The sequence below is a fragment of the Malus sylvestris genome, chromosome 13 (assembly GCF_916048215.2).
Source record: "Malus sylvestris chromosome 13, drMalSylv7.2, whole genome shotgun sequence".
Taxonomy (NCBI): domain Eukaryota; kingdom Viridiplantae; phylum Streptophyta; class Magnoliopsida; order Rosales; family Rosaceae; genus Malus; species Malus sylvestris.
The window spans coordinates 25,967,871-25,994,489 of record NC_062272.1 but is presented as its reverse complement, the minus strand read 5'-3'; the positions used below and the strand labels follow the sequence as shown (position 1 = coordinate 25,994,489).

Sequence of the window (26,619 nt, the reverse complement as noted above, 5' to 3'; positions counted from 1 at the left end):
AAGTAATCTTATCCACTTTCATAGAGACCCCCGATTGCTTGAGTAATAGTAATACCCTTGATAATATCAACATCCTTGTATTGGATAGGAACTCGTGGGAGCCTAACCCAGACTCTAAGAGATGGAATTCACTGATGAGTTCTCATCCTCATCAGCGAATTCCACGGCAAAGCACCATGTTTCCATATTAGGCCAAGCTTCCTCTTGATGATACGGGCATCGACTGGCCACGCAAACATATTCCCCGTTAGTACGAGAACAAGCCAGTTTGAACTCTAGTAATTCCCAAGTTTTTATTCGACTTCTGCTATCAAATCAACCTCCTCCGTGTCGCATTTGATCTCTCCATTCGGATATCAAGAGAATGTTACAATGCTTTCGGGTGCGTTTAGAGAAGCTAATTTGGTGGCGGATGTATTGAACAATCAAATCATTCTTCAATTATCGAAATCTTAGCAGACAATTGAAAACAAAATCCGAAATTCCCAATTGCTCATTGTCAAAAATGATTCCTGGTACAACCTACACATATCAACCTGTCCTAACGCTTTAAAAGCAGAGGCAAGAAGAAAAAAAAAAAAAATAGTACGATGCACTATTTCTTCGAACACTGTTGGGTGGAACAAAATGTTAACATGGGGTAAAAACAAAATCAAAATGACCTTGGCCGAGTGGGTATTGAAAACCAGCATAGTTATCTTTCTTTGAGCAAGAGTTGCTAAACTGAAGTCACAGTTATGTCTCATCTCATGTTCTGCATTTCTAAAGTCTTCAAGAGAAAGAAAACATTTTCATTTTCGATGTCAACATTCTCTTCGCTGAAGCAAATCCCACAATTCTCTCGAGCTGAAATGCAATAAGAGAAAAACAAAAATATACTTAGATAACGGGTTTCTCCTTATTCACTGGCCCGAAAACCAAACAAGCGAGCAAAATAGAGAATCTACTTCATGTTCACTACATCAGGGGGGGTTAAAAAGGCAACAGGAGATTAACACAATTTCATCACATCAATCAGACTCACACAATGATGTTAGGCAGTTTCTTTATTCAGTTGATCAACTGTGCCAGTTTCTAATATAACGGATCACTGAGAAGTTAAACATTCAAAAATCCTAGCAAGTTAAACAGCTACCCTATCTCATCCTCACAATCAAACAACGATCTAGCACACTTTTAAGAAATATTACCCAAAGGAGATCAAATTGAGAAAAGAGCACCGTGCATGCCATGTCATTGGACCCATCAAGCATATTAACAACCTACAATTAAATAAAAAGAGCGTTTTGGTTCAAGAAAAGGAGAACATGACTGTATCTCAAAATGAATTATATAAAGTATCAAAAGACAGATGCTTCATCATTATTATTTTTTAATTTGGTAGCTCTCCAGTTGAGCTTCTTAAAGAGAATGACTATTTGTATCGCGCTCACCTCAGGGTAAAATTCCTTTCTCTCAGGCAGAGAATATATGACTAAATTCTGAATGGCACGAATCTACTCACAAGAGAATAATCGTATGTCAGCAAAGAGGCTCAAAATACTGATTTTAAACTTCAGCAAAATACTTTCCAAGTTAAACAACAATATCCAAAATGGAAGGACACAAAATCATCAGCATTTGGACAAGAAAATTATGCTCAAAGCAGTCTAAAGAACCTTATATCTGTGGTAAAAATGTGATCTCTCAGTGTAAAGCATTATCTTCCGCTTTCCTTCAAAGAACCAAACCCATGCACGAGAAATATCACTCTGCTCTGCATATCTAAGGAGCCATGGAAAATTTACTGCGTCACTACATTTACGACTGCACAATCATCACAACATAAATAGGACAGGTTCTTACTCATGAAGTAAACAGAAGGACGCACTCTGTGACTTCAAAAAGTTCCGAACTCGAACATATTCAAAGTAAGAACTGATAAATATCATAATCCCACCCTGAACGAAAGTTTCAAAGGAAAGATATCATGAAATATTCCAAGGATCATACAAGGACAATTTAAACAAAAATTTATTGATATTTGCAATTTTAAAATTCTTAGGCCTTCAAATAATTACCTCAACAGAATCTTTTATCTTTGGGAAGACCTGAAAACAGAAAAACACCAAACATCTCAAAATCTGAGTAAAAAGATGGAAAAAAAAACATAAAGCTAAACACAAAAACAGTCAAGCGCAGTGTTAATTTCAAATTCTCAAGATGCAGCAAGTTCAATGATGTGGGTAGGAAATGGGTTAAGATATGGGATTTTTTTTTCTTTCAAAAAAGACTAAATTTATATCAGCAACTTTTCATATTCTCTTCCAACTTCAAGTACAAGTTGTTCTAGCTAATACAAACATTTGTCCCCGTCTTCCTAAAAGGCGAGGCACAAAATTATTTAGGGTAGTCCTTCCGCACACCCATCTTACTTCTCACACATGTTGAGAATATCGCGTTTAAGAATGGGAAAAATAAGAACAAACTCCGGAAATCAAAACACAAATAACCAAGATAAATAACACCATGAATTTACGTGGTTCGGCAATATGTGCCTACGTCCACGGGACAACAACAACAATCTTTCACTATATCAATAATGAGTACAACCAATAATCTTGCCAAATCTCTAGAACTAGGACTTGACGAAAAACCTGGAAGAACAAGAACAAGAAATAACCTCTCTTTTCTTTTCTCTCGCACACTTTACAATATTCTCTCACTCTAATCCCTTGAGTGGTATACAATTTATTGTTTTGCTCCCTTCTCAAAACTAGTACAATAGCCCCTTTATATAGACATAATAAAGGTCTTCTTCAATAAGGATTATTAATCCTAATTGGAATCTAGTTATGAATCCTACTCCAATTGAGAAACTAACTCCAATTGGGTAAACAACTCCAATTGGGAAAACAATTTAATCCTCTAAGACTATTAATTCCCAATAGATTTAGGACAACTTATCATGGGTTGGAAAAAAACCCAACAACACACCCCTCTCAATTTTCAGCCGTCGGATCAAATGAATTGAACAATATCAACGACCAAAAATTAACAAGGGTGTGTGGGAGGTAAAAATGGGTGTGCGAATAACACTATCCATTATTTATTTCCATAGATTTGAAAACACAAAAACTGCCGGCACTGTAACTTAAAAATTAAAACTTATCTTTCTAAGAAATTAAGGGGTTGTTTGCTATCCTTCTTGAATTTTTTTTGTTACTGAAGCTAATGAGACCTTCTTGAACTACATTCATCATTTTTGAAAACAAAAATTGGATCCAAGGAGGATACTAAACAGGCCCTAACGAATTCTTCTACAAGATGGTTCTATCAAATTAATAACAAATTATCTAGCCACAAGTTATAGAGACCTTCTTTAATAAGTCTAACTATAGCAATTCAGAAATCAAATTATAATTGTTCAATAACTACAAACTATAAAGTCTCTTGCAATTAAGGAACCTCCTGGGTAACAGAACAAACCTTTGTAGTAAAATATTCAAAACAAGCATCATCAATATGTTGTATCGAATCTGCATCAAACCGCTGATAAATCTGTAAGGTCGAAAAGTAACAAAGTGAATTAGTTGATGAAGTTAATCCAGATCTGAAACAGAATTTAGGAATCAACCTAATTCCTTACACTTTAAGAAGAAACTAAGTACTGTGATACATATATTATATTTTTTTTCTCGGTAGCCACTTCTCCTAACATAATAAATATTCAAATCACACCAGGAAAAGAAAAGAACACTTCAGAGAGTCTCAATGTTGTGTGAGCCATATTCCCAACAGGTTCTCAATGAATGAACCCAAAACATAAATAAATAAAGAACATATCCACTAATTCCATGTTTTCATTTCAAATCCACCTTAACCACTTGAAAAGCCAATTATCAGTAACAAGAAATAAAAAAGGAGCAGAACAGAAATTGACATATTATTTAGACAGTACATTCAGCGTCCTATTTATGTGAAGAAGGGCAAATAAAGGATGACAAATGCCTCTAAGGAAATCAGAAGATAGATAGATAAGATCTCCAAATCAGAAAAGTTAATAGGTCCAAGAAACAAATAAACTCAACTTGAATGATAACGGTCTTAAGTTTTGATGCTATTGTCATATGAGTCGAGAGAATAACTAGAATCTAGAAATTTCAAGTAATGAAACACAAACATGGAAACTAAATTAATCAGAACAAAACACCCCTTGGACATTAGTCACATGAGAGACAAAAGGTATACTATGAAATGCAATTGAAGGACGACATTCCAAATAAATGTGGGGGGATGCTCACAGGACCATATGCAGCTATTTTTCGTTTACATTGTGTTATAATTCAAGTACAAACCACTTTGACCCATATATTTTCACTGGAAAAGAGTTGTATTTTTAATCTTTTAATGCAAAATAAATTAGTAAAAGCATCAACACATCTGAGGGGGTAAAAGATATCACAAAACCATCCACAAATCAAGTGAAAAGAAAGTTTTATGAGGTATACCTGGCGGACTTGAAGTATCACTTTAGGAAGAACTCCTTTATGTTCATGTACCAGCTTCACCTATAGATATCACAAACTCAGTATTTTAGAATTTTTGCGTTCTGTGAACCATAAAATAAGCATTGCCAATCTGAATATTTTAAGGAAAACAGAAATTGAAGTTTTCCTTTTGCACTGTGTTGGCAAACAGCCATTTTATTTAACTGATAATTTTTTCATTAATTTCATGTCATCTACTCATATCATTTAATCCATTGTAAGACCAGTGGACAGCCCAGAATTATAGGAGGAGATATAAAGCTATAATAGATTTCTTATAGTCCAAATCTATGCACTATCTGAATAGATAATTATGCTCTAAATATTTATTCTTAAACATACCTTCCCATTGTAATTATTACAGTGCTTGCTGAACAAATTGTTTATATCTGCAGTAAAAAGCATAGGGTTAAAGGCTGATCAAGAACTGGAATATTGTCGATTATCTTATAAATTTGAATTTTTATCACGATTAACATCAATATACAAGAAAGCAAAAGATTTCACAGTTACCATCAAAGAAAAGGAGAAATCTTACCCGGATTTGAATAATAACTCAAGAGTATTGTTTGCCTATAGAAATGTGCACATCCATCCAGGTACCTGACCATGAAAAACATTGTTGAGTTGGTCTTCATGACATGTGATATGGACCAGTATGTTCACAATCAAATTTCCCATCGGAATACAACGTTTCCATTGTGTATTCTACATCTTGAGATGTTCATATCAGTTTAAGTTGTATAGGAAGCACTTTGTTGTTGAGTTATAAGCAGTGAGCTGATTAGTATTAGTGAATAAGCCATGTGGGTTTAATTGTGTATTCACTTGAGTGTAAGAATGCCAAGTGTAAGGCCCTAAGATGTAAGGCTAAGAATGCCATGTGTAATGATCCTAGTTATTAGCTAGATGAGTAGCTGAGATCAGTTTGCAGAGAGAGAATGCAGCTGAGATTTTGTAACCGTTATGTAGTGCTCATTTTGAGCATGGTTGGTACAAATACAATCAATGAGAGCATATTCCTCTGTGATTTGCAGAATGAAAGAAGGAACCATTTTCTGTTTTGTTATTTCTTTGATATTTTTTCTTCTTCCTTGGGAGCAGCCTCTCTATAAATGGGGGTAAGGCTAGCCGACATTCACCTCTCCCAGACCCTGCGTAAAGCGGGAGCCTTGTGCACTGGGTACGACGACCTTTTTTTGATATTTTTTCTTCTTCGATTTCCATTCACTGAGCATAATTCTAATTACACTAACATTTGTTACCAATAGTGTGAGGGAGGAAACTAAGGATAAATTGCCATGCCTGGCACAAAACAGTGTTAATACTTGAAAAGATGTACAACAAAACATACCACGGTCTTATCCGCATGACATCAGTCCCATGCTGCTTAGATGGTATGCGGTTCAACTGTTCAACAGCAGACTTCAAAAAGTCCCAGTTCTGGATTTTTTTTTCAGAAAATAGAAGATATAAATTTTGCAAGCACCACATATTTCTAGTAGATAATTGATCACACTATTACCTGCATCGTTACAACATCTGCATGATCAATAACTAGAACCTGCCACATCAAAGAAATATATCTCCATCAATGGAAGGGAACCATTCAAGCATAGGAAAAAACCCCATGATAAGCATACAAACATACTTCCAAACACTGACAGGTTGGTAAGATATATTACCTCTATGGAAGAAAGATAGTCGACATCCTTTTCTTTGTTTAATTTAGCCTCATCAATTTTCTGCAAAAATAGAGGCCCAGACTCATTATAATAGATATAAAGGAAGTGTAAGCAAATCACAAACGTAAACAAATGACCAACCTCCAGCCTTAGAATATATAGAGAAAGTCCACACGCCTTTATTTAGAAAAATGTAATTCATTTTAAGATGATTCTTGCAAAGGAGTTGGTAGCTTCAGTATGAAAGTTGGTTATACAAACTAGAGACAATTATATAATTATCAATTCCTTTTAGTTTCTTTCTCAGCAACCTTCTGTTTCTAGTTGTTATTTAGAGGTGAGAAGGCTAAATGTGTCTTTTAACATATCTTAACTACTTTGATCTAAAAGAAAGTAATTTTCAGAAGACAAGCGTGTCTGCATATATTCAAATAATTATGGGAAATTAGGTAACCAACTGAAATATAAACGTGCAAGTAATACGTCTATTTCATAACAAGCCACCAGGGGAAAAATCAGACTAGGAACTTTGAAAGTGAAAATAAAGCTGATCACTTACTTTCAACAAACCAACTGAAGAAGCAACTATCATATCTGAGGTATAGAAATCACTGTACAACTTTATGCTCCTCCTACAAAGCAAAGATTAAAAATGAGTTGAAATTCCTATCTATGTCATCTCTGTTAAATGTCTGTCAATAAATTTTTTGAAAGAGAACAAAAATAGCATGAAATTGTACAACAAAAGGGAATATAACTTTTAGCACTCTTTGATTGCTCACTCTACATTCAACATAAGAACATCATAAAAGGATGACTTCATAAAATTCCGGTATGATTCTTCGTTACTTTAACTAGTGATTCACAATTAAAAACTGATTAAAAAGACCTTTTTCAGCCATGAAAGGATCATATGTAGCTGATGTTGCACTAGGGCCAAAAGATCCAAAACCTCAAAATTCCAATTACAGTTTTGCAAGATACAATGAAGCCATCCAAACCATTAATAGACAAATTGGTGCTCACAATATCACAATAGTTCGACATACACAGAAGAATGCTTCTAAAATGATTCGGTAAAATATTCAAGTGACGGGGAGAAACACTTGCATTGCTGGCCACTAATGCTGCACTAACTTAAGAAGTACCCAAACCAGATTACACAGATGACTTTTTGAACAGTTCATGTTGTGTAACCACTGTTCTAAAGGTCGGCCTAGGCGGCGCCTGGGCGGTGGGCGGTGGGAGGTGGAGGGCCAATGCGATTTAGACCAAAACGTTGATGGAAATCGTGGAGGGTTTAGGCAGTCATCTAGGTGCTCTAGGTGGTGGTAGGTGGCCACTGGCCAGTCTAGGCGGTCCATGATTTTTGATGTTGGGTTTTTGGCTCAAAATTTGGATACAACAACAACAACAACAACAACAAAGCCTTTTCCCACTAAGTGGGGTCGGCTATATGAATCCTAGAACGCCATTGCGCTCGGTTTTGTGTCATGTCCTCCGTTAGATCCAAGTACTCTAAGTCTTTTCTTAGAGTCTCTTCCAAAGTTTTCCTAGGTCTTCCTCTACCCCTTTGGCCCTGAACCTCTGTCCCGTAGTCACATCTTCGAACCGGAGCGTCAGTCGGCCTTCTTTGCACATGTCCAAATCATCGGAGCCGATTTTCTCTCATCTTTCCTACAATTTCGGCTACTCCTACTTTACCTCGGATATCCTCATTCCCAATCTTATCCTTTCTCGTGTGCCCACACATCCCACGAAGCATCCTCATCTCCGCTACACCCATTTTGTGTACGTGTTGATGCTTCACCGCCCAACATTCTGTGCCATACAACATCGCTGGCCTTATTGCCGTCCTATAAAATTTTCCCTTGAGCTTCAGTGGCCTACGACGGTCACACAACACGCCGGATGCACTCTTACACTTCATCCATCCAGCTCGTATTCTATGGTTGAGATCTCCATCTAATTCTACGTTCTCTTGCAAGATAGATCCTAGGTAGCGAAAACGGTCGCTTTTTGTGATCTTCGCTAGATTGCTCCGGTCATTAGTGTGGATAAGTATATAAATGGATAGAGATAGGAAAGCAAACACAAGATGTACGTGGTTCACCCAGATTGGCTACGTCCACGGAATAGAAGAGTTCTCATTAATTGTGAAGGGTTTACACAAGTACATAGGTTCAAGCTCTCCTTTAGTGAGTACAAGTGAATGATTTAGTACAAATGACATTAGGAAATATTGTGGGAGAATGATCTCGTAATCACGAAACTTCTAAGTATCGGAGTGTGGTGTCGTCTTGACTTGCCTTATCTGTCTCATAGGTAGATGTGGCATCTTCTCTGGAAGTACTCTTCCTCCATCCAGGGGTGGTATCTTTAACTGGTGGAGATGCACAAGGTAATGTATCAATTTCACTTGAAGCTTACTTGTAGTCTCAGGCTTGGTCAATCGCGATACAAACCATGTAGTAGGAGTCCCCCAAGTCGCCGAGCTAGGGGGTCTGCTGAAAGAGGTGACAGACAAGGTAAGCAATCAGAGCTCCGACTGATTGTTCACCTTCTCCCCATCTTGCAGCAGCATGAAGGATAAAGAGAAGAAAAATGAGAAGAGATGATATGAGATACTTTTGCTTTTGAAGAAGTAACTTTCCACAGGCTTATTCTTGAACTGAGCTGGATGGTTTTCTGGTTTCCTCCAGAGTATAAGGCCGACTGAAGAATTTGAGGGTCAAAACAAGTCCATCAAATCTAGAGTACGTTCCACCCTGCTGATATGGGATACTTTTGCTTTTGACAGAGTAATGGGTGTATCGGCACGTGTGCTGTTACGCTTGTCTCCACATGCTTCCTTGTATCCTTCGCACTTGCCCTATCTGTTCCTCAAGCAGATGCGGAATCTTCCCTGGAAACATAAGATGTTGAAGATGAGTACTCGAGAGCAATGCCAGGTAAGTAATCAGGTAAGGGGTTCCAGGCAGTCAGTTCCTGGCTGGAAGCTTGATCCAAGTGCTGACTGATTGCTCTCTTTCTCCTTGTCTTGCAGGTAAAAACAAGGCCAAAGGAAAAGACAGGGAAAAAGCATGATATGGGATACTCTTGCTTTTAACCCTGATGATATGAGATATTCTTGCTCTAGTATAGCTTGTTTGCAGAGGTATTATCGGGGGGAAAGAAAGCTGAATATTTCGAAAGGCTTCGTTGGGAGTGCCCTCTCAGATATGATGAAGGGTTGAGCATTTTTGCAGGTCTGCCTGTCCGTTGGGGATGGAGGTCGACATATATAGGAGTCTCCCTAACAACAGGTAGTAATGCTATTCATTTACCCTGCTTGGTCATAGCACGGTAGTGGGAGCTGCCAGTTTCACATGTTTTAACTCTGTCAGAGCACTTTGAAAAAGTGGTATGTGGTATCTGGCTCTCGAGATTCGGAGAACGATGCCTCTTTGATTTTTGAGAAAGCAATCATGCTGGGGGTCTGGCTCTCGAGATTCGTAGAGCAGTGTCTCTTCGATTTTTGAGGAAGTAATCATGTTGGGAGTCTGGCTCTCGAGATTCGGAGGGCGGTGCCTCTTCGATTTTGGAGTAAGCAATCCTGTTGGGAGTGTTGTCTCGAATGTGAGTAAAGGTTGGGCATGTTTGCTAGTCTACCTTGCCACGAAGCACAAAGGTTGACACACAGAGACTTTCCAATTATCCAGCAATGGTACTGTTCCTTTACCCTCTCTTCGCTTTTGAGAAAGTAGTCATGTTGGGAGTCTGGCTCTCGAGATTCGGAGGACGGTGCCTCTTCGATTTTGGAGCAAGCAATCTTGTTGGGAGTGTTTTCTCGAAAGTGAGTAAAGGTTGGGCATGTTTGCTAGTCTACCTTGCCACGAAGCACAGAGGTTGACACACAGGGACTTTCCAATTATCCAGCAGTGGTACTGTTCCTTTACCCTTGTGGGTAATAATATGGTAGCTAGACCTTCAAAATTTATGTGTCTAAACTTTGTTAGTGATGTTTCTTTGCTATTCTTTTACCTTTCTTGGTCAGAGCGATGTAGTGGGAGCTGCAAGCTTCACGTGCTCAACTTTGGCAAAGTTATCTGTGGTACCCATGAGCTATTGTTGCGTGTGGGAAGTGGGTGATTGAACAGTAAGATTCATGTGCTTTCTACTTCACCAGAAGTCTTCGACAGAATGCCCATAATTTCTGCAAAGCTGAGTGTGCGTGTGACAGGTGCTGACAAGGCTAGAAAAGTAGGTGCCTCTTCGATTTCTGAGATCGGCCCTCGTGGTCTCTGAGCAGCCCAGCTTTTGAGAAAGCAAGCGCCTCTTCGATTGATTCGGATAACGATGCCTCATCGATTTTTGAGAAAGCAATCATGCTGGGGGTCTGGCTCTCGAAGATTCGGGGAGCAGTGTCTCTTCGATTTTTGAGAAAGTAATCACGTTGGGAGTCTGGCTCTCGAGATTCGGAAGGCGGTGCCTCTTCGATTTTGGAGCAAGCAATCTTGTTGGGAGTGTTTTCTCGAATGTGAGTAAAGGTTGGGCATGTTTGCTAGTCTACCTTGCCACGAAGCACAGAGGTTGACACACAGGGACTTTCCAATTATCCAGCAATGGTACTGTTCCTTTACCCTCTCTTCGATTTTTAAGAAAGTAGTCATGTTGGGAGTCTGGCTCTCGAGATTCGGAGGACGGTGCCTCTTCGATTTTGGAGCAAGCAATCTTATTGGGAGTGTTTTCTCGAATGTGAGTAAAGGTTGGGCATGTTTGCTAGTCTACCTTGCCACGAAGCACAGAGGTTGACACACAGGGACTTTCCAATTATCCAGCAGTGGTACTGTTCCTTTACCCTTGTGGGTAATAATATGGTAGCTAGACCTTCAAAATTTATGGGTCTAAACTTTGTTAGTGCTGTTTCTTTGCTATTCTTTTACCCTTCTTGGTCAGAGCGATGTAGTGGGAGCTGCAAGCTTCACGTGCTCAACTTTGGCAGAGAACTTTGGCAAAGTTATCTGTGGTACCCATGAGCTATTGTTGCGTGTGAGAAGTGGGTGATTGAACAGTAAGATTCATGTGTTTTCTACTTCCCCAGAAGTCTTCGACAGAATGCCCATAATTTCTGCAAAGCTGAGTGTGCGTGTGACGGGTGCTGACAAGGCTGGAAAAGTAGGTGCCTCTTCGATTTCTGAGATCGGCCCTCGTGGTCTCTGGGGAGCCCAGCTTTTGAGAAAACGAGCGCCTCTTCGATTTCTGAGATCGGCCTTCGTGGTCTTTGAGCAGCCCAACTTTTGAGAAAGCAATCGCCTCTTCGATTTTTGAGATCAACCCTCGTGATCTCTAAGCAGCCCAGCTTTTGAGAAAGCAAACGCCTCTTCGATTTCTGAGCAGGCGCCTCTTCGATTTCCGAAGCTCCGTCGAGTGCAGATTTTTATAGAGGCTGACATTAAGTTCCAAAGCACACTTGAATCTCCACCAGTAGAAGCTTAATTCTTGCACTTCTAAGATCTTGATTTGTCAAACCTCTTCTCTCTTCAACACCTTTGAAAATGTCTGGCCCCTCCGACCGTCGTTTTGACTTGAACCTTGTTGAAGAGGCAGCCCCGCCTTCTCCAGACAACATATGGCGCCCATCCTTCGTCTCCCCTACTGGTCCTCTTACCGTTGGGGATTCCGTGATGAAGAATGATATGACCGCTGCGGTGGTGGCCAGGAACCTTCTCACTCCCAAAGATAACAGACTACTTTCCAAACGGTCTGATGAGTTAGCTGTTAAGGATTCGCTGGCTCTCAGTGTTCAGTGTGCAGGTTCTGTGTCTAATATGGCCCAACGCCTATTTGCTCGAACCCGCCAAGTTGAATCCTTGGCGGCTGAAGTGATGAGTCTCAAACAGGAGATTAGAGGGCTCAAGCATGAGAATAAACAGTTGCACCGGCTCGCACATGACTATGCTACAAACATGAAGAGGAAGCTTGACCAGATGAAGGAAACTGATGGTCAGGTTTTACTTGATCATCAGAGATTTGTGGGTTTGTTCCAAAGGCATTTATTGCCTTCGTCTTCTGGGGCTGTACCGCGTAATGAAGCTCCGAATGATCAACCTCTGATGCCTCCTCCTTCTAGGGTTCTGTCCAGTACTGAGGCTCCAAATGATCCCCCTCCGGTGCCTTCTCTTTCTGGGGCTCTACCGACTGCTGAGACTTCTCCTAAGCAACCTTTGTGAAGGCTCCGTCTTGTGTGTTTATTTTGACTCATGTATATGTACATATTTGTAGCTGATCGGGGATATCAATAAATAAGCTTTCCTTCATTTCAACGTATTGTGTTAAATACACCAAAGCCTTCTTCGCTAAGTTCTTTGAATTTTCTTTTGTTGAAGCTTGTATGTTGAAGCTTTCTGAGTGGAGCATGTAGGTTGGGGTAGTGTTCCCTTAATTTCCCGAGTGAGGAAAACTTCTCGATTGAAGACTTGGAAAATCCAAGTCACTGAGTGGGATCGGCTGTATGAATCTTAGAACGCCATTGTGCTCGATCCTGTGTCATGTCCTCCGTTAGATCCAAGTACTCTAAGTCTTTTCTTAGAGTCTCTTCCAAAGTTTTCCTAGGTCTTCCTCTACCCCTTCGGCCCTGAACCTCTGTCCCATAGTCGCATCTTCTAATCGGAGCGTCAGTAGGCCTTCTTTGTTTCTTTGGTGGAGAGATTTTGTTAATTACCTATTTGATTAGGATTTGGATTTATTTCCTATTAGGATTCTTATTGTAACCTAAGTCCTATGCACTATAAATAGGACCTTATAGGGTTAGTGTATTTAGTGTGCCTCATCATGGTTTAGAGAGCTTTTCTCTATTTTGGTTTTGGGTGGAGGTCAGTCATGAGTGTGTGGCAAATTCGTGGCTCATTCGTTTGGCAAATTTGGTGAGAGTCAATTTGTGAGTTTGTGAGTTAGAGAGCAATTTGGGAGAATCTTCTCCGTTTGTTTGAGTTCTCTACTCGTTTGGTTTAGGGTTTGTAATTTGTGGGATTTGGGTTGTGAGAGTTTAAACACTCTTTTGTAATCTCCGTTTGTTTAGTGAAATTCTTCGCCGTGCTTCGCTCATGGACATAGGCTTTACGCCGAACCACGTAAATCTCGTGTTAGTTTGAGATTGTTTGTTTTAACTTTCACCTACGACGTTGATATTGGTACTTTGTTAGAATTCACTTCTGTTTACGCATAAAAGTACAACATTTGAAAGAGTCAATTCTGCACTCTCTCTGTCAATTTTTACAGAATTGCAGACATGGCTTATCTTCATCCGTTCGCATTTGCATCTCTCGCCGTTGCTGCATCACCAGACTCATACTCCATCGCACCTGCACTACATCTTTGCACCATCTCGCGTTGCATCTCTCACAATCTTACCACACTAGGTTTGCAAATTTTTTTTTTATCGTTATTTTTCTTTAGTTCTGATTGTGAAGGAATTTCATAGGAAGAACAAGATGGCAGCGGGGTTCACTTTTCTTTTTTCTTTTTGGGAAAAAAGGTGTTCACTTCAAGGAGTCACCAGAGCTACCAACGTCAAAACGTTTTCCCTATAAAATTGTTTCTCTACAACTCATTTATCCCATACAACTTTTTAAGAAAAAATAAAAAATATTAGTTGTATTCTTTCTATTTTGCATTTTATCTATTCCAAATTTTCTAGACAAGTATAGGTAAATAGGCACTTATTTATACAATATATAATATATTTACTCAAATCTGCCTAGGCACTAAGCCCGAACCCGCAGCCCGACTAGCGCCTAGCGTCTTTTAGAACCTTGAGGATAACCAATGTTCAGTATTAAGTCTCCCAATTTAAAAAAGTTAGATTTTTTACATTGAATAAGTTCATTTCTTTCTTACATTGAAGCCTAGTGTTAAATTGAATTTTGAATCTTTGATTAGGTACATTATTTTGAATATATACATATGTGATAAACTGTAGGTCCTATAATAAAATACATCAGCATGCATATATGCGTTATGTACAATATACCTACAGCCATTAATTACATATAGCTTTGTGCTTGTGTATATTTTACGAACAATGTACCAAATCACAAAACACTATAACTCTTCTAAACCCATTTCCAGAACCAAACATCAACTGTTTGATGCTCACATTGTCTAAATTACGTTAAGGCTCAAAACTTACATGTTCTACCAAAGATATACTATATACTTAAATGGCCACAAGATAAATGCAAGTCAAATCTCACATGTAATATGTTTTCTTTAACTTTTCACATTGCATAGAAGATTACACAATACCCTTAGTAAAGCAACAATAAGAGAAACTATTCACTAGATCATCTTTACTATAAAAATAAAAAATAAAAAAAATAAAAAAATCTCAAATAGGTTATCATCGTTATAAGTTAAGTAACTTACTTAGTGAACTTGATGCCAACCATGAAGTCATCCTTGCTATTTCCTCCAAAAAGTACTTGAAAATCACTAGGCTTTGACAACTTATGAGGTCTTACAATTTCCAGGTCCTGGCCAGCTGGTGTTTTCTCTTTTTCGTCCTCGTTGTCATCGGTTCCAAACTCTCTAGAAAATCGATCCATGTGCTCCACATTAACATATAGTGAATAGTAAATAGTAAATAGCTACCTTGAGGAATTGAACCCCAGACCACATGGGAGCAAACCATGGAGATTCAACTAAACCCTCATTAATTGATAGATAAAGATGATTATGAGAATGCAAGTAAAACTCAGAAATATTAATGTAGATGTATTCATACATTGATTCTAGCAGAAATTTAGCATAAAGGTTGGAATGTTCTTTAGCAACTAAAGTAGTACTCCTACTTGAGAGGTCATAGCTAGTTTGGTGGATTTCTTATCCACTTGTTGTATTTCCTTCTTTTGTTTTAATAAATCTCTATCGTTTCTTCTAAAAAAAAAAGTTTACCAAGATGAATACTTGATAATTGAGCTTTCAAGGAACAGAAATTAACAATGTAGCTTCACTAAGAGCAATCTCAACAATCCTAAACATATCAACATCCAAAGAATAAAAGGGTGTGCCCTTGGAAGTCATGTGTCATCATATAATAACAAACTAACAATTGTATCCTCCGCATTCTTCTACATAATAAAGGATCTGTTTAAATGTGTGTGCGGGTAGAGGAGCTGCATATGAGATATGTCGGACAATACACATCCATGTAGAATGAACACTGGCTCCGTATACACTCAAGGGGACAACCACCCTCATAGCATGGTGAAAGCCACCCAAAAGACTCAAACCTAAACTAGTGGAACTCATAAAGTACTAAATTCTTAGGTTCTATGTCCATAGGGTAACTGGTCTACGTAATTTTCTAGTGATTGCATGTTTGTGGGTATAACTCCTAAAGGTATCAGAGATGCCAGAAATTAAATAAATAAATGAATAAAACTGAAAGTTTCTTACAACAACAACAACAACAAAGCATTTTCCCACTAAGTGGGGTCGGCTATATGAATCCTAGAACGCCATTGCGCTCGGTTTTGTGTCATGTCCTCCGTTAGATCCAAAATCAAGTCTTTTCTTAGGGTCTCTTCCAAAGTTTTCCTAGGTCTTCCTCTACCCCTTCGGCCCTGAACCTCTGTCCCGTAGTCACATTTTCGAACCGGAGCGTCAGTAGGCCTTCTTTGCACATGTCCAAACCTCGGATATCCTCATTCCCAATCTTATCCTTTCTCGTGTGCCCATACATCCCACGAAGCATCCTCATCTCCGCTACACCCATTTTGTGTACGTGTTGATGCTTCACCGCCCAACATTCTGTGCCATACAACATCGCTGGCCTTATTGCCGTCCTATAAAATTTTCCCTTGAGCTTCAGTGGCCTACGACGGTCACACAACACACCGGATGCACTCTTACACTTCATCCATCCAGCTTGTATTCTATGGTTGAGATCTCCATCTAATTCTCCGTTCTCTTGCAAGATAGATCCTAGGTAGCGAAAACGGTCACTTTTTGTGATCTTCGCTAGATTGCTCCGGTCATTAGTGTGGATAAGTATATAAATGGATAGAGATAGGAAAGCAAACACAAGATGTACGTGGTTCACCCAGATTGGCTACGTCCACGGAATAGAGGAGTTCTCATTAATTGTGAAGGGTTTACACAAGTACATAGGTTCAAGCTCTCCTTTAGTGAGTACAAGTGAATGATTTAGTACAAATGACATTAGGAAATATTGTGGGAGAATGATCTCGTAACCACGAAACTTCTTAGTACTGGAGAGTGGTATCGTCTTGACTTTCCTTATCTGTCTCATAGGTAGATGTGGCATCTTCTCTGGAAGTACTCTTCCTCCATCCAGGGGTGGTATCTGTAACTGATGGAGATGCACAAGGTAATGTATCAATGTCACTTGAAGCTTACTTGTAGTTTCAGGCTTGGTCAAGCACGATACAAACCATGTAGTAGGAGTCCCCCAAGTCGCCGAGCTAGGGGATCTGCTGAAAGAGGTGACAGACAAGGTAAGCAATCAGAGCTCCGGCTGATTGTTCACATTCTCCCTATCTTGCAGGCAGCATGAAGGATAAAGAGAAGAAAAATGAGAAGAGATGATATGGGATATTTTTGCTTTTGAAGAAGTAACTTTCCACAGGCTTATTCTTGAACTGGGCTGGAGGGTTTTCTGGTTTCCTCCAGAGATAAGGCCGACTGAAGAATTTGAGGGTCAAAACAAATCCATCAAATCTAGAGTACGTTCGACCCTACTGATATGGGATACTTTTGCTTTTGACAGAGTAATGGATGTATCGGCACGTGTGCTGTTACGCTTGTCTCCACATGCTTCCTTGTATCCTTCTCACTTGCCCTATCTGTTCCTCAGGCAGATGCGGGATCTTCCCTGGAAGCATAAGGTGTTGAAGATGAGTACTCGAGAGCAATGCCAGGTAAGTAATCAGGTAAGGGGTTCCAGGCAGTCAGTTCCTGGCTGGAAGCTTGATTCCAAGTGCTGACTGATTGCTCTCTTTCTCCTTGTCTTGCAGGTAAGAACAAGGCCAAAAGAAAAGACAGGGAAAAAGCATGATATGGGATACTCTTGCTTTTAACCCTGATGATATGAGATATTCTTGCTCTAGTATAGCTTGTTTACAGAGGTATTATCGGGGGGAAAGAAAGCTGAATATTTCGAAAGGCTTCGTTGGGAGTGCCCTCTCAGATAAGAGGAAGGGTTGAGCATTTTTGCAGGTCTGCCTGTCCGTTGGGGATGGAGGTTGACATATATAGGAGTCTCCATAACATCAAGTAATAATGCTATTCCTTTACCCTGCTTGGTCATAGAACGGTAGTGGGAGCTGCCAGCTTCACAAGTTTGAACTCTGTCAGAGCACTTTGAAAAAGTGGTCTGTGGTATCTGGAAAGCTGATGTTGCGTGTAAAGATTACAGACAAGCTTTATCCAAGGAGATCCAGCTCTTGAAGTTGGGAAAGTGGTGCCTCTTCGGTTTTCGAACAAGCAATCCTGTCGGGGATCTGGCTCTCGAGATTCGGAGAACGATGCCTCTTCGATTTTTGAGAAAGCAATCCTACTGGGGGTCTGGCTCTCGAGATTCGGAGAGCGGTGTCTTCGATTTTTGAGAAAGTAATCATGTTGGGAGTCTGGCTCTTGAGATTCGGAGGGCGGTGATGCCTCTTCGATTTTTGAGAAAGCAATCCTACTGGGGGTCTGGCTCTCGAGATTCGGAGAACGATGCCTCTTCGATTTTTGAGAAAGCAATCCTACTGGGGGTCTGGCTCTCGAGATTCGGAGAGCGGTGTCTTCGATTTTTGAGAAAGTAATCATGTTGGGAGTCTGGCTCTCGAGATTCGGAGGGCGGTGCCTCTTCGATTTTGGAGCAAACAATCTTGTTGGGAGTGTTTTCTCGAATGTGAGTAAAGGTTGGGCATGTTTGCTAGTCTACCTTGCCACGAAGCACAGAGGTTGACACACAGGGACTTTCCAATTATCCAGCAGTGGTACTGTTCTTTTACCCTCTCTTCGATTTTTGAGAAAGTAATCATGTTAGGAGTCTGGCTCTCGAGATTCGGAGGGCGGTGCCTCTTCGATTTTGGAGCAAGCAATCTTGTTGGGAGTGTTTTCTCGAATGTGAGTAAAGGTTGGGCATGTTTGCTAGTCTACCTTGCCACGAAGCACAGAGGTTGACACACAGGGACTTTCCGATTATCCAGCTGTGGTACTGTTCCTTTACCCTCTCTTCGATTTTTGAGAAAGTAATCATGTTGGGAGTCTGGCTCTCGAGATTCGGAGGGCGGTGCCTCTTCGATTTTGGAGCAAGCAATCTTGTTGGGAGTGTTTTCTCGAATGTGAGTAAAGGTTGGGCATGTTTGCTAGTCTACCTTGCCACGAAGCACAGAGGTTGACACATCGGGACTTTCCAATTATCCAGCAGTGGTACTGTTCCTTTACCCTTATGGGTAATAATATGGTAGCTAGACCTTCAAAATTTATGTGTCTAAACTTTGTTAGTGTTGTTTCTTTGCTAATCTTTTACCCTTTTTGGTCAGAGCGATGTAGTGGGAGCTGCAAGCTTCACGTGTCTCAACTTTGTCAGAGAACTTTGGCAAAGTTATATGTGGTACCCATGAGCTACTGTTGCGTGTGGGAAGTGGGTGATTGAACAGTACGATTCATGTGCTTTCTACTTCGCCAGAAATCTTCGACAGAATGCCCATAATTTCCGTAAAGCTGAGTGTGCGTGTGACAGGTGCTGACAGGGCTGGAAAAGTAGGTGCCTCTTCGATTTCTGAGATCGGCCCTCGTGGTCTCTGAGCAGCCCAGCTTTTGAGAAAGCAAGCCTCTTCGATTTCTGAGATCGGCCTTCGTGGTCTTTAAGCAGCCCAGCTTTTGAGAAAGCAAACGCCTCTTCGATTTCTGAGATCGACCCTCGTGGTCTCTGAGCAGCCCAGCTTTTGAGAAAGCAAACGCCTCTTCGATTTCTGAGCAGGCGCCTCTTCGATTTCTGAAGCTTCATCGAGTGCAGATTTTTATAGGGGCAGACATTAAGTTCCAAAGCACACTTGAATATCCACCAGTAGAAGCTCCATTCTTGCACTTCTAAGATCTTGATTTGTCCGACCTCTTCTCTCTTCAACACCTTTGAAAATGTCTGGCCCCTCCGACCGTCGTTTTGACTTGAACCTTGTTGAAGAGGCAGCCCCGCCTTCTCCAGACAACATATGACGCCCATCCTTCGTCTCCCCTACTGGTCCTCTTACCGTTAGGGATTCCGTGATGAAGAATGATATGACCGCTGCGGTAGTGGCCAGGAACCTTCTCACTCCCAAAGATAACAGACTACTTTCCAAACGGTCTGATGAGTTGGCTGTTAAGGATTCTCTGGCTCTTAGTGTTCAGTGTGCAGGTTCTGTGTCTAATATGGCCCAACGCCTATTTGCTCGAACCGGCCAAGTTGAATCATTGGCGGCTGAAGTGATGAGTCTCAAACAGGAGATTAGAGGGCTCAAGCATGAGAATAAACAGTTGCACCGGCTCGCATATGACTATGCTACAAACATGAAGAGGAAGCTTGACCAGATGAAGGAATCTGATGGTCAGGTTTTACTTGATCATCAGAGATTTGTGGGTTTGTTCCAAAGGCATTTATTGCCTTCGTCTTCTAGGGCTGTACCGCGTAATGAAGCTCCAAATGATCAACCTCTGATGCCTCCTCCTTCTAGGGTTCTGTCCAGTACTGAGGCTCCGAATCATCCCCCTCCGGTGCCTTCTCTTTCTGGGGCTCTACCGACTGCTGAGACTTCTCCTAAGCAACCTTTGTGAAGGCTCCCTCTTGTTTGTTTATTTTGACTCAAGTATATGTACATATTTGTAACTTATCGGGGATATCAATAAATAAGCTTTCCTTCATTTCAACGTATTGTGTTAAATACACCAAAGCCTTCTTCGCTAAGTTCTTTGAATTTTCTTTTGTTGAAGCTTGTATGTTGAAGCTTTGTGAGTGGAGCATATAGGTTGAGGTAGTGTTCCCTTAATTTCCCGAGTGAGGAAAACTTCTCGGTTGGAGACTTGGAAAATCCAAGTCACTGAGTGGGATCGGCTATATGAATCTTAGAACGCCATTGTGTTCTGTCCTGTGTCATGTCCTCCGTTAGATCCAAGTACTCTAAGTATTTTCTTAGGGTCTCTTCCAAAGTTTTCCTAGGTCTTCCTCTACCCCTTCGGCCCTGAACCTCTGTCCCATAGTCGCATCTTCTAATCGGAGCGTCAGTAGGCCTTCTTTGCACATGTCCAAACCACCGTAACCGATTTTCTCTCATCTTTCCTTCAATTTCGGCTACTCCTACTTTACCCCGGATATCCTCATTCCTAATCTTATCCTTTCTCGTGTGCCCACACATCCAAGAGATAACTTTACAAGCAGCATAATGATGATAAGATCCAAAAGTATACAACGTCACAAAATCAAATTGCAACAGCTACAATAAATAGAAAGTAGTTCACAGTCACCGAACCAAGTGTGCCTAAATTTAAAACACAGAGGCCATATAGGACCGCAAACAAGATATACACTACATGGCTTGTACAAAAAAAGAATATATACTATTATATGAATGACGTTATAAAATGGATATACATTGTTATAAGGAATCCAAGTCCAGTATTTATCACAAGAACGAGTAAATCCATGATCAAGGAAACTATCATCAATAAGAATTTCATTACAAGCAGTTTCTCGAAGCTTGGACACTTTTGCATCATTCTTCGTTACAAGATCTCTAGTTTTGAAGACATGATTCAGCTGCATAATAATTAATTATTATAAGATGAGAAAATTTCCAAAATAGAACATAAAGATATTGATATTTTTCAAGGGCTAGGGACAAGCACGTACACACTGCATCATGTATGCACCCATGACATTTGAGTCTTCTTCAGAGGCTCTGTGATAAAAGGGTTTTTTGTTGCAATGCAATATATCCCGATAGCTGTTGACTGAGGGACGTGTAGATATTGACATAACCACAAAATACCCAAAATGAGTCAACCCATACTACAATTGTAAACTTAAGAAACTTCATGACTACAAAAATTTAGGATAAAGAGATAAATAAATAAATAAATAAAAGTAGAATACAAAATCTGGATAAACTATAAATAAATAAAAAAAAGAAGATAAAATCTGGATAAACTACAAACCAGCAAACCTAACAGATGACACTTTGTTAAAATCTATACGTTTTTCCCATGCATTTGATATCGGGATAAAGATAAAAGATAAAAGATAAACCATAGGTAAGGTTACCAAAAATGACAAACCAATAGAAAGTGTAAGAAGCTTTCTCCTCATATCACCCAAGAAATGAAATGAATGTCTATATATAGAATTATTTTTCCATATTAGTCTATCATACCCACTTCTTCCCGTATATTCCTTTCTCTACATAGGACATCTTTTACGATCAAGATCAATAAAGCCTCATGGAAGCTGAAATTCCATCAATGATGAAATCGGAACGAAATTCCACTACTTGCTAAAATCTATATGTTTTTCCCATTCATTTTGATATCGGGATAAAGAAAAAAGAAAAAAGATAAACCATAGGTAAGGTCACCAAAAATGACAAACCAATATAAATTGTAAGAAGCTTTCTCCTCATACCACCCAAGAAAATTGAAATGAATGTCAATGTATAGATTCTATAGAATTATTTTTCCATACAAAAAACAATCCAAGTATTTAGAAATAAGATATATTGAACCCCACCAGCTCCAAAAAAATATATAATCATATCAACTATTTATGGTAGTAGGAATTGAGTAGGAACATTTAGAACTTAATGATATAGATAAAGCCATTACACTAACAAGTAGCCAGTGCAAGTCAAATTGGGCACACTCACACAGAGAGAAGAATAATCTTTGTCTAGATGAATGAAAATCATTCCCTCCAGATCTGTTATAAACATCAAACCAGTGCTTATACAACTTTTGCTTCAGACCATAACAAGAATTGGGGTCGTCATCCTGAACATAATACCCAAAACAAAAAATTAAGGGCCATATTATGATTATAATTGTACAAACTGCTGAACAAGAAAAAATTCAATCAAAACAGCTCCAGGACTGTAATGTATACATATACTTAGCATGTGAAGGTACAACATGGATCACATATCTAAAAAAATTACAAGAAACATTACCCAGAAGGTGAAACACAAGGGATCCATCTCTGCCTAAATAACACTTCCGAAAGTATGAGAGAACCATTAGAATGAATTCATAACTACCCCGCGCTCTAGATGAATTAAAATAAAGTGAATATTCCTAAAACCCAGTCGTTTAAGAACAAAAACACACCACAATCTGCTCCTTTCCACTGAAAGTTGATGAGAGATTTCTTGAAGAGAAAGGAGCGGTAAGAAGATGGGGATCATAAAATTCGTTAGGACATTCTGCAAAACCTAAAAACAAAATGAAAAAGGGTTGGCCATAGGGAGCTTCTTAATAAGAGGAATACTGCATTCTTAGGTTTAAGGTTGTGAAGATTCCGATCAAATGTGGATTGTCAACAAGAGTAAGTATGATTTGCAATCTAAAAGGTGGTTCTTCCAGAGTGTGGAGAGAGCAACTCCCAGCATTACTTAAGGGAATAAAAAGTAAGTACTAATTCAATGATTAATAGCAATTTAGTCATTCTTTTTTTATAATAGCAACTCCCACTATTAATAAATAGGGTGAACTGCCGATTTAGTCCTTGAATTATCACCTCGGATAAAATTAGGTCCCTGGATTATTTTTTTGGTAAAATAAGTCCCTAATTTCATAAAAAATTGCTAATTTAATCCCTAATATTATACTCAAAGCTATTTTATCCAATTGTTTGTCAATTGAAGTCACATGACATATTTTAGAGGATATTGCCACCATTTTCTTGCCTATAAGCCCTTAATGTTGCATATAGGTTGCGAATCTAGCGTCTAATTTACCATCCAGAGTTAACTCCATACCCTATTTCTTCAAAGAAAATAAGTCCTTAAACTATGAAAAACTACCAATCTTCTCTCTGAAGTTTCACATGCAAGTCACATGACTTAAATTGACGAAAAATTAAAATAGAATTACTTCGAATCTAATATTAGGGATGTAATTGGCAGATTTTTATTAGTTTGAGGACTTATTTTTCCAAAAGAATACATTAGGGACCTAATTTTCATTCATGTAAGAATTTAGGGACTAAATCGACAGTTCACCCTAATAAATATAAAAAGAATGATTGATAAGGAAGAACAAAGGTGCATTATGTTGCCTTTATGCTGGAAGGCGCTTCAATGGACAAGAACAATGCAAAAGAGACCATTTCAAGAGCTTTTACACACAGACATAAAACGAATATAGTGCAAGTCATAAATGTGATACATACTTTTGTAAAACACTCTCCTGTTCCTGCCCACTTGCCCTTCGTCATCCCAACAGCAGGCACCTCCCAATCATATATCCACATCTTTTTTGAAAGATTTTCAACCTCAGCTTTTGTTAACTTGTGCCCCAAGTGTATATCAAAGGAACTGCACAATGCAAGATATAAAGAGGGAATGAAGTGTATATATGCATACAATCTGACTTAATAAGATCCCAAAATGGTAAGACATACAAAGATAAAAGCTAGTGGTGATTAACATCAAGCTTAACACAGCATAAAGTAATAATGCCAATACATAATAAAAATGCAAAAGCCAAATGAACAAGGTATTTCATGTAAATGCACCTCAAGCACATTGATGGTTCAACAGCAGATTGAGAACTGGTTCCCAGGTCCTGTTCTGCATCTGAATCATGAGTCTCTTGGTCATCTGAGTTAGAGGTCTCTTGGTCATCCAAGTCAAAGGTCTCCTGGTCATCCTTATTTTCAGAATCTTCACCGTGCTCCTCAAGTCCTGCCTTTTCAGGGTCTTTGGGTTTTCCTTCCATAGGAAATTCATCATCAACTCCTATGCAAGAATAGGACATGAATTAAATAATATGATGTGCGGCACAATCTAACATAAATCATCAAGTTGACTCTGCTTATGAAGAAGTAAGACTACCCCTTAATCCATTATCATATAGAAGATAAAAGCAAAAGCAGCATTCATGCTCACTACAATGTCAGTAGTGTAGGCCTTCCATAATAAATTGATATATGACTATATGAACCTCAACTATGGGCTTTTGGTTACTTATCTATGATAAAGAGAATGAAAAAGGTTGTGAGATCCTGGAGGCCAGTATCGTTACAACAGGAAATGCAAACAATTAGGAGGGCAGAGACAACAAAATTGTTTTCTCATATTTGAACATAAAACATAAATGTTCTACCTTCTTCGTCATCATCCGCATCCTCTGAGTCACTAGAAGATTCAGTTCCATCATCTTCAGAATTTTCTGAGTCACTTAGACCTTCTTCTTGTCTTTTTCTATACAAAAAAGAAGTGGATGATAACATGTTAGTTGTAAATTCCTTGAATGAATCAACAAGTTTCAAATTACTAACATTGAGAGAAGAGATTTCCTTTTTTCCTAGGTCAGATAGAAAAGAGCTTAATTATCTATTAAACTGCCTAATAATAAACGCACCAATGCTACATTGCTATCAATTAAACATAAACGTATCTCAGGTGTGAATCCAACTTTTTTTAGCTTTATATATTTCTTAGTCACAAAGTGCTGACATAACTCATCAAACAAAAATTCGGCAATACAAACAAAATTGAGTCCATAATGAATTTGAAAGGACAGCGCAATCTTTTGTTTTCTTTTCTATGTAAAGAAGTCCACTACATATGGAGAAATTACAAATGTGAAACCCAAGTGCAACCTAGAAAGGAGTACTTGACTCCTAGAGGCGCCTCAGAACCTTATAAACCGCATTTTATATGCAACTCTTAAACGTCGCAGAACAGAGCACACCGAAACTAATCAGTGGAGGTCACGTAAGAACCAAAACAAGCTTAAACAAACCCAAAAATACTGCCTTATGCACACTTAAAATTGAGGCCAAAAATATCTTTTAGAGTTTAGCCATATGCAGCAAGTAGACGCTAAAAAAACACTGAAAATAAACCCAGGACTTTAAGAAGACCGTTACCTCATCTTATATGCAGCAGAAACAGATTTACTAGATGATCCCAGCGTCATTAACAATTTATCATACATGGATGGCTCCTTATAAACCATTTCTTCTTCGGAAACCACACAGTTAGATTCTTCGTTTGGTAGTTCCCCTGTATTAGAATGATCGTGAATGTGAATATGAAAACATTGGCAATTAAATCATTATCTCCAATGCATTAACCAAATATTGATCCCCTAAGATAACGATTGGGTGGAAACTCTCTAAACAGGTACAAAGGGCAAGGAAAAAAAAAAAAAGCTAACTCTTTTATTAGATTAAAGTTCAACTTAACACTACAAAAAGGTAAAATATAAGGTATGCCTGACGAAGTAGTCGCAGGGCTGTGTGCAACATTTTCTTCTTCAAGACGATGACTTTTCTTGCTCGTGTTGAACTTGTTGGGTATTTTGCGTTTTCCAAATCCTGCTATGGGAACACAAAAATGTCTTACCAGTAAGTATTGCAATGGAAACAAAGAGGAAGCTACAGATTCAACAAAAATTACGAAGAATTCTGCTAATTCAGTTCATGGGTAGGGCAGCCAAACAAAAACTTACCTGGGTTCTTGCCTGATTGTTTTCCCATGTTGAGAAGAAAAAGAAAACCGGAAACTTCGCGCCAGAAAAATCCCTCAATTCGAGTGTAGACTTGGTTTCGGCTAAACAACCGGAGGAGGATGAGAGTTTGTTGGAGTTGAAGCCTGAGGTCGTTGAATTTAGATTCAAACAGAATAACATAGCAAACAAATTTTAATTCTATAGAAACGAAAAACGAAATTAATTTTCTTCATCATTTTTTCCTAAGTAATATTTCAGCTAGAACTTTGCACCATCAGTCTCTGATAAGATTAATTTTTGACAAATTATGTATAGAATTCCACTTTCCCCATGGTTCGGAACACTCAAAACGGCAAATTCAAATCAGAAAAGGGAAAAAAAAACTCAGAGTTGGAAGCTTTCCGGTGTGCCTCACGGTGGCTGAAACTATGCTCGCGGTGGTGAAGGCGGGCTCTTGCAATCGTGTTGGGAGGAGACCTGCGGGTTAACGTGAAAGCGAAAGGAGGAAGTTGAAGTTTTTGGGGTTTAAGGATTTTTATTTTATTTTATTTTAGTTACTGTTACGGTTTCGGGTGGAGGGTTTATGTTGGTGGTTGTAGGGGTGGGCCCGGGCCGGATCAGACCCGTTTTAAATTGCATCAGGATGGGGCGGGCCAGGTAATGGAATTTCTAAATTTGGAACTGAACCTAACTCTGCACTTTTCAGG

The 26,619-nt window shown here is 39.2% G+C and overlaps 1 protein-coding gene and 1 long non-coding RNA gene across 8 annotated transcripts; one reads left to right on the top strand and one right to left on the bottom strand.

Moving 5' to 3' along the window:
• Nucleotides 1-463: 463 nt before the first annotated feature.
• Nucleotides 464-26,465, bottom strand: LOC126596898 (protein NUCLEOLAR FACTOR 1-like). Of its 7 annotated transcripts, none has more exons than XM_050263586.1 (22): nt 26,316-26,465; nt 25,913-26,056; nt 25,671-25,781; nt 25,329-25,458; nt 24,560-24,657; nt 23,970-24,192; nt 23,622-23,769; nt 14,621-14,811; nt 6,774-6,846; nt 6,215-6,274; nt 6,055-6,093; nt 5,884-5,972; nt 5,068-5,132; nt 4,872-4,918; nt 4,491-4,550; nt 3,469-3,540; nt 2,061-2,090; nt 1,846-1,940; nt 1,659-1,764; nt 1,434-1,496; nt 1,191-1,262; nt 464-846 (listed from the first exon to the last, which is right to left on the bottom strand). In XM_050263586.1, exons 2-22 carry the CDS (start codon nt 25,938-25,940, stop codon nt 772-774), a joined length of 1,875 nt encoding a protein of 624 aa, XP_050119543.1. In that variant the 5' UTR covers nt 25,941-26,056; nt 26,316-26,465; the 3' UTR covers nt 464-771. The 7 variants fall into 7 exon arrangements, with proteins under 7 accessions (XP_050119543.1, XP_050119544.1, XP_050119548.1 ...); XM_050263587.1 differs by having other exon boundaries at nt 25,913-26,055; nt 26,328-26,460; XM_050263591.1 differs by having other exon boundaries at nt 23,970-24,165; nt 25,913-26,464.
• Nucleotides 15,067-15,966, top strand: LOC126596899 (uncharacterized). Its single transcript, XR_007614063.1, has 2 exons — nt 15,067-15,829; nt 15,867-15,966. It is a non-coding gene; the product is annotated as an uncharacterized LOC126596899 (long non-coding RNA).
• Nucleotides 26,466-26,619: the final 154 nt, after the last annotated feature.

Coding starts and splice junctions, on each gene's coding strand:
- LOC126596898 (XM_050263586.1), bottom strand. CDS start 25,940: ATGGGAAAACAATCAGGCAAGAACCCAG. Junction 14,812..23,621: donor GAGAGTGTTTTACAAAAGTA/TGTATCACATTT, acceptor TCACTATATGTT/AATGTGGAGCACATGGATCG. Junction 5,973..6,054: donor CAGATGTTGTAACGATGCAG/GTAATAGTGTGA, acceptor AAAAAAATCCAG/AACTGGGACTTTTTGAAGTC.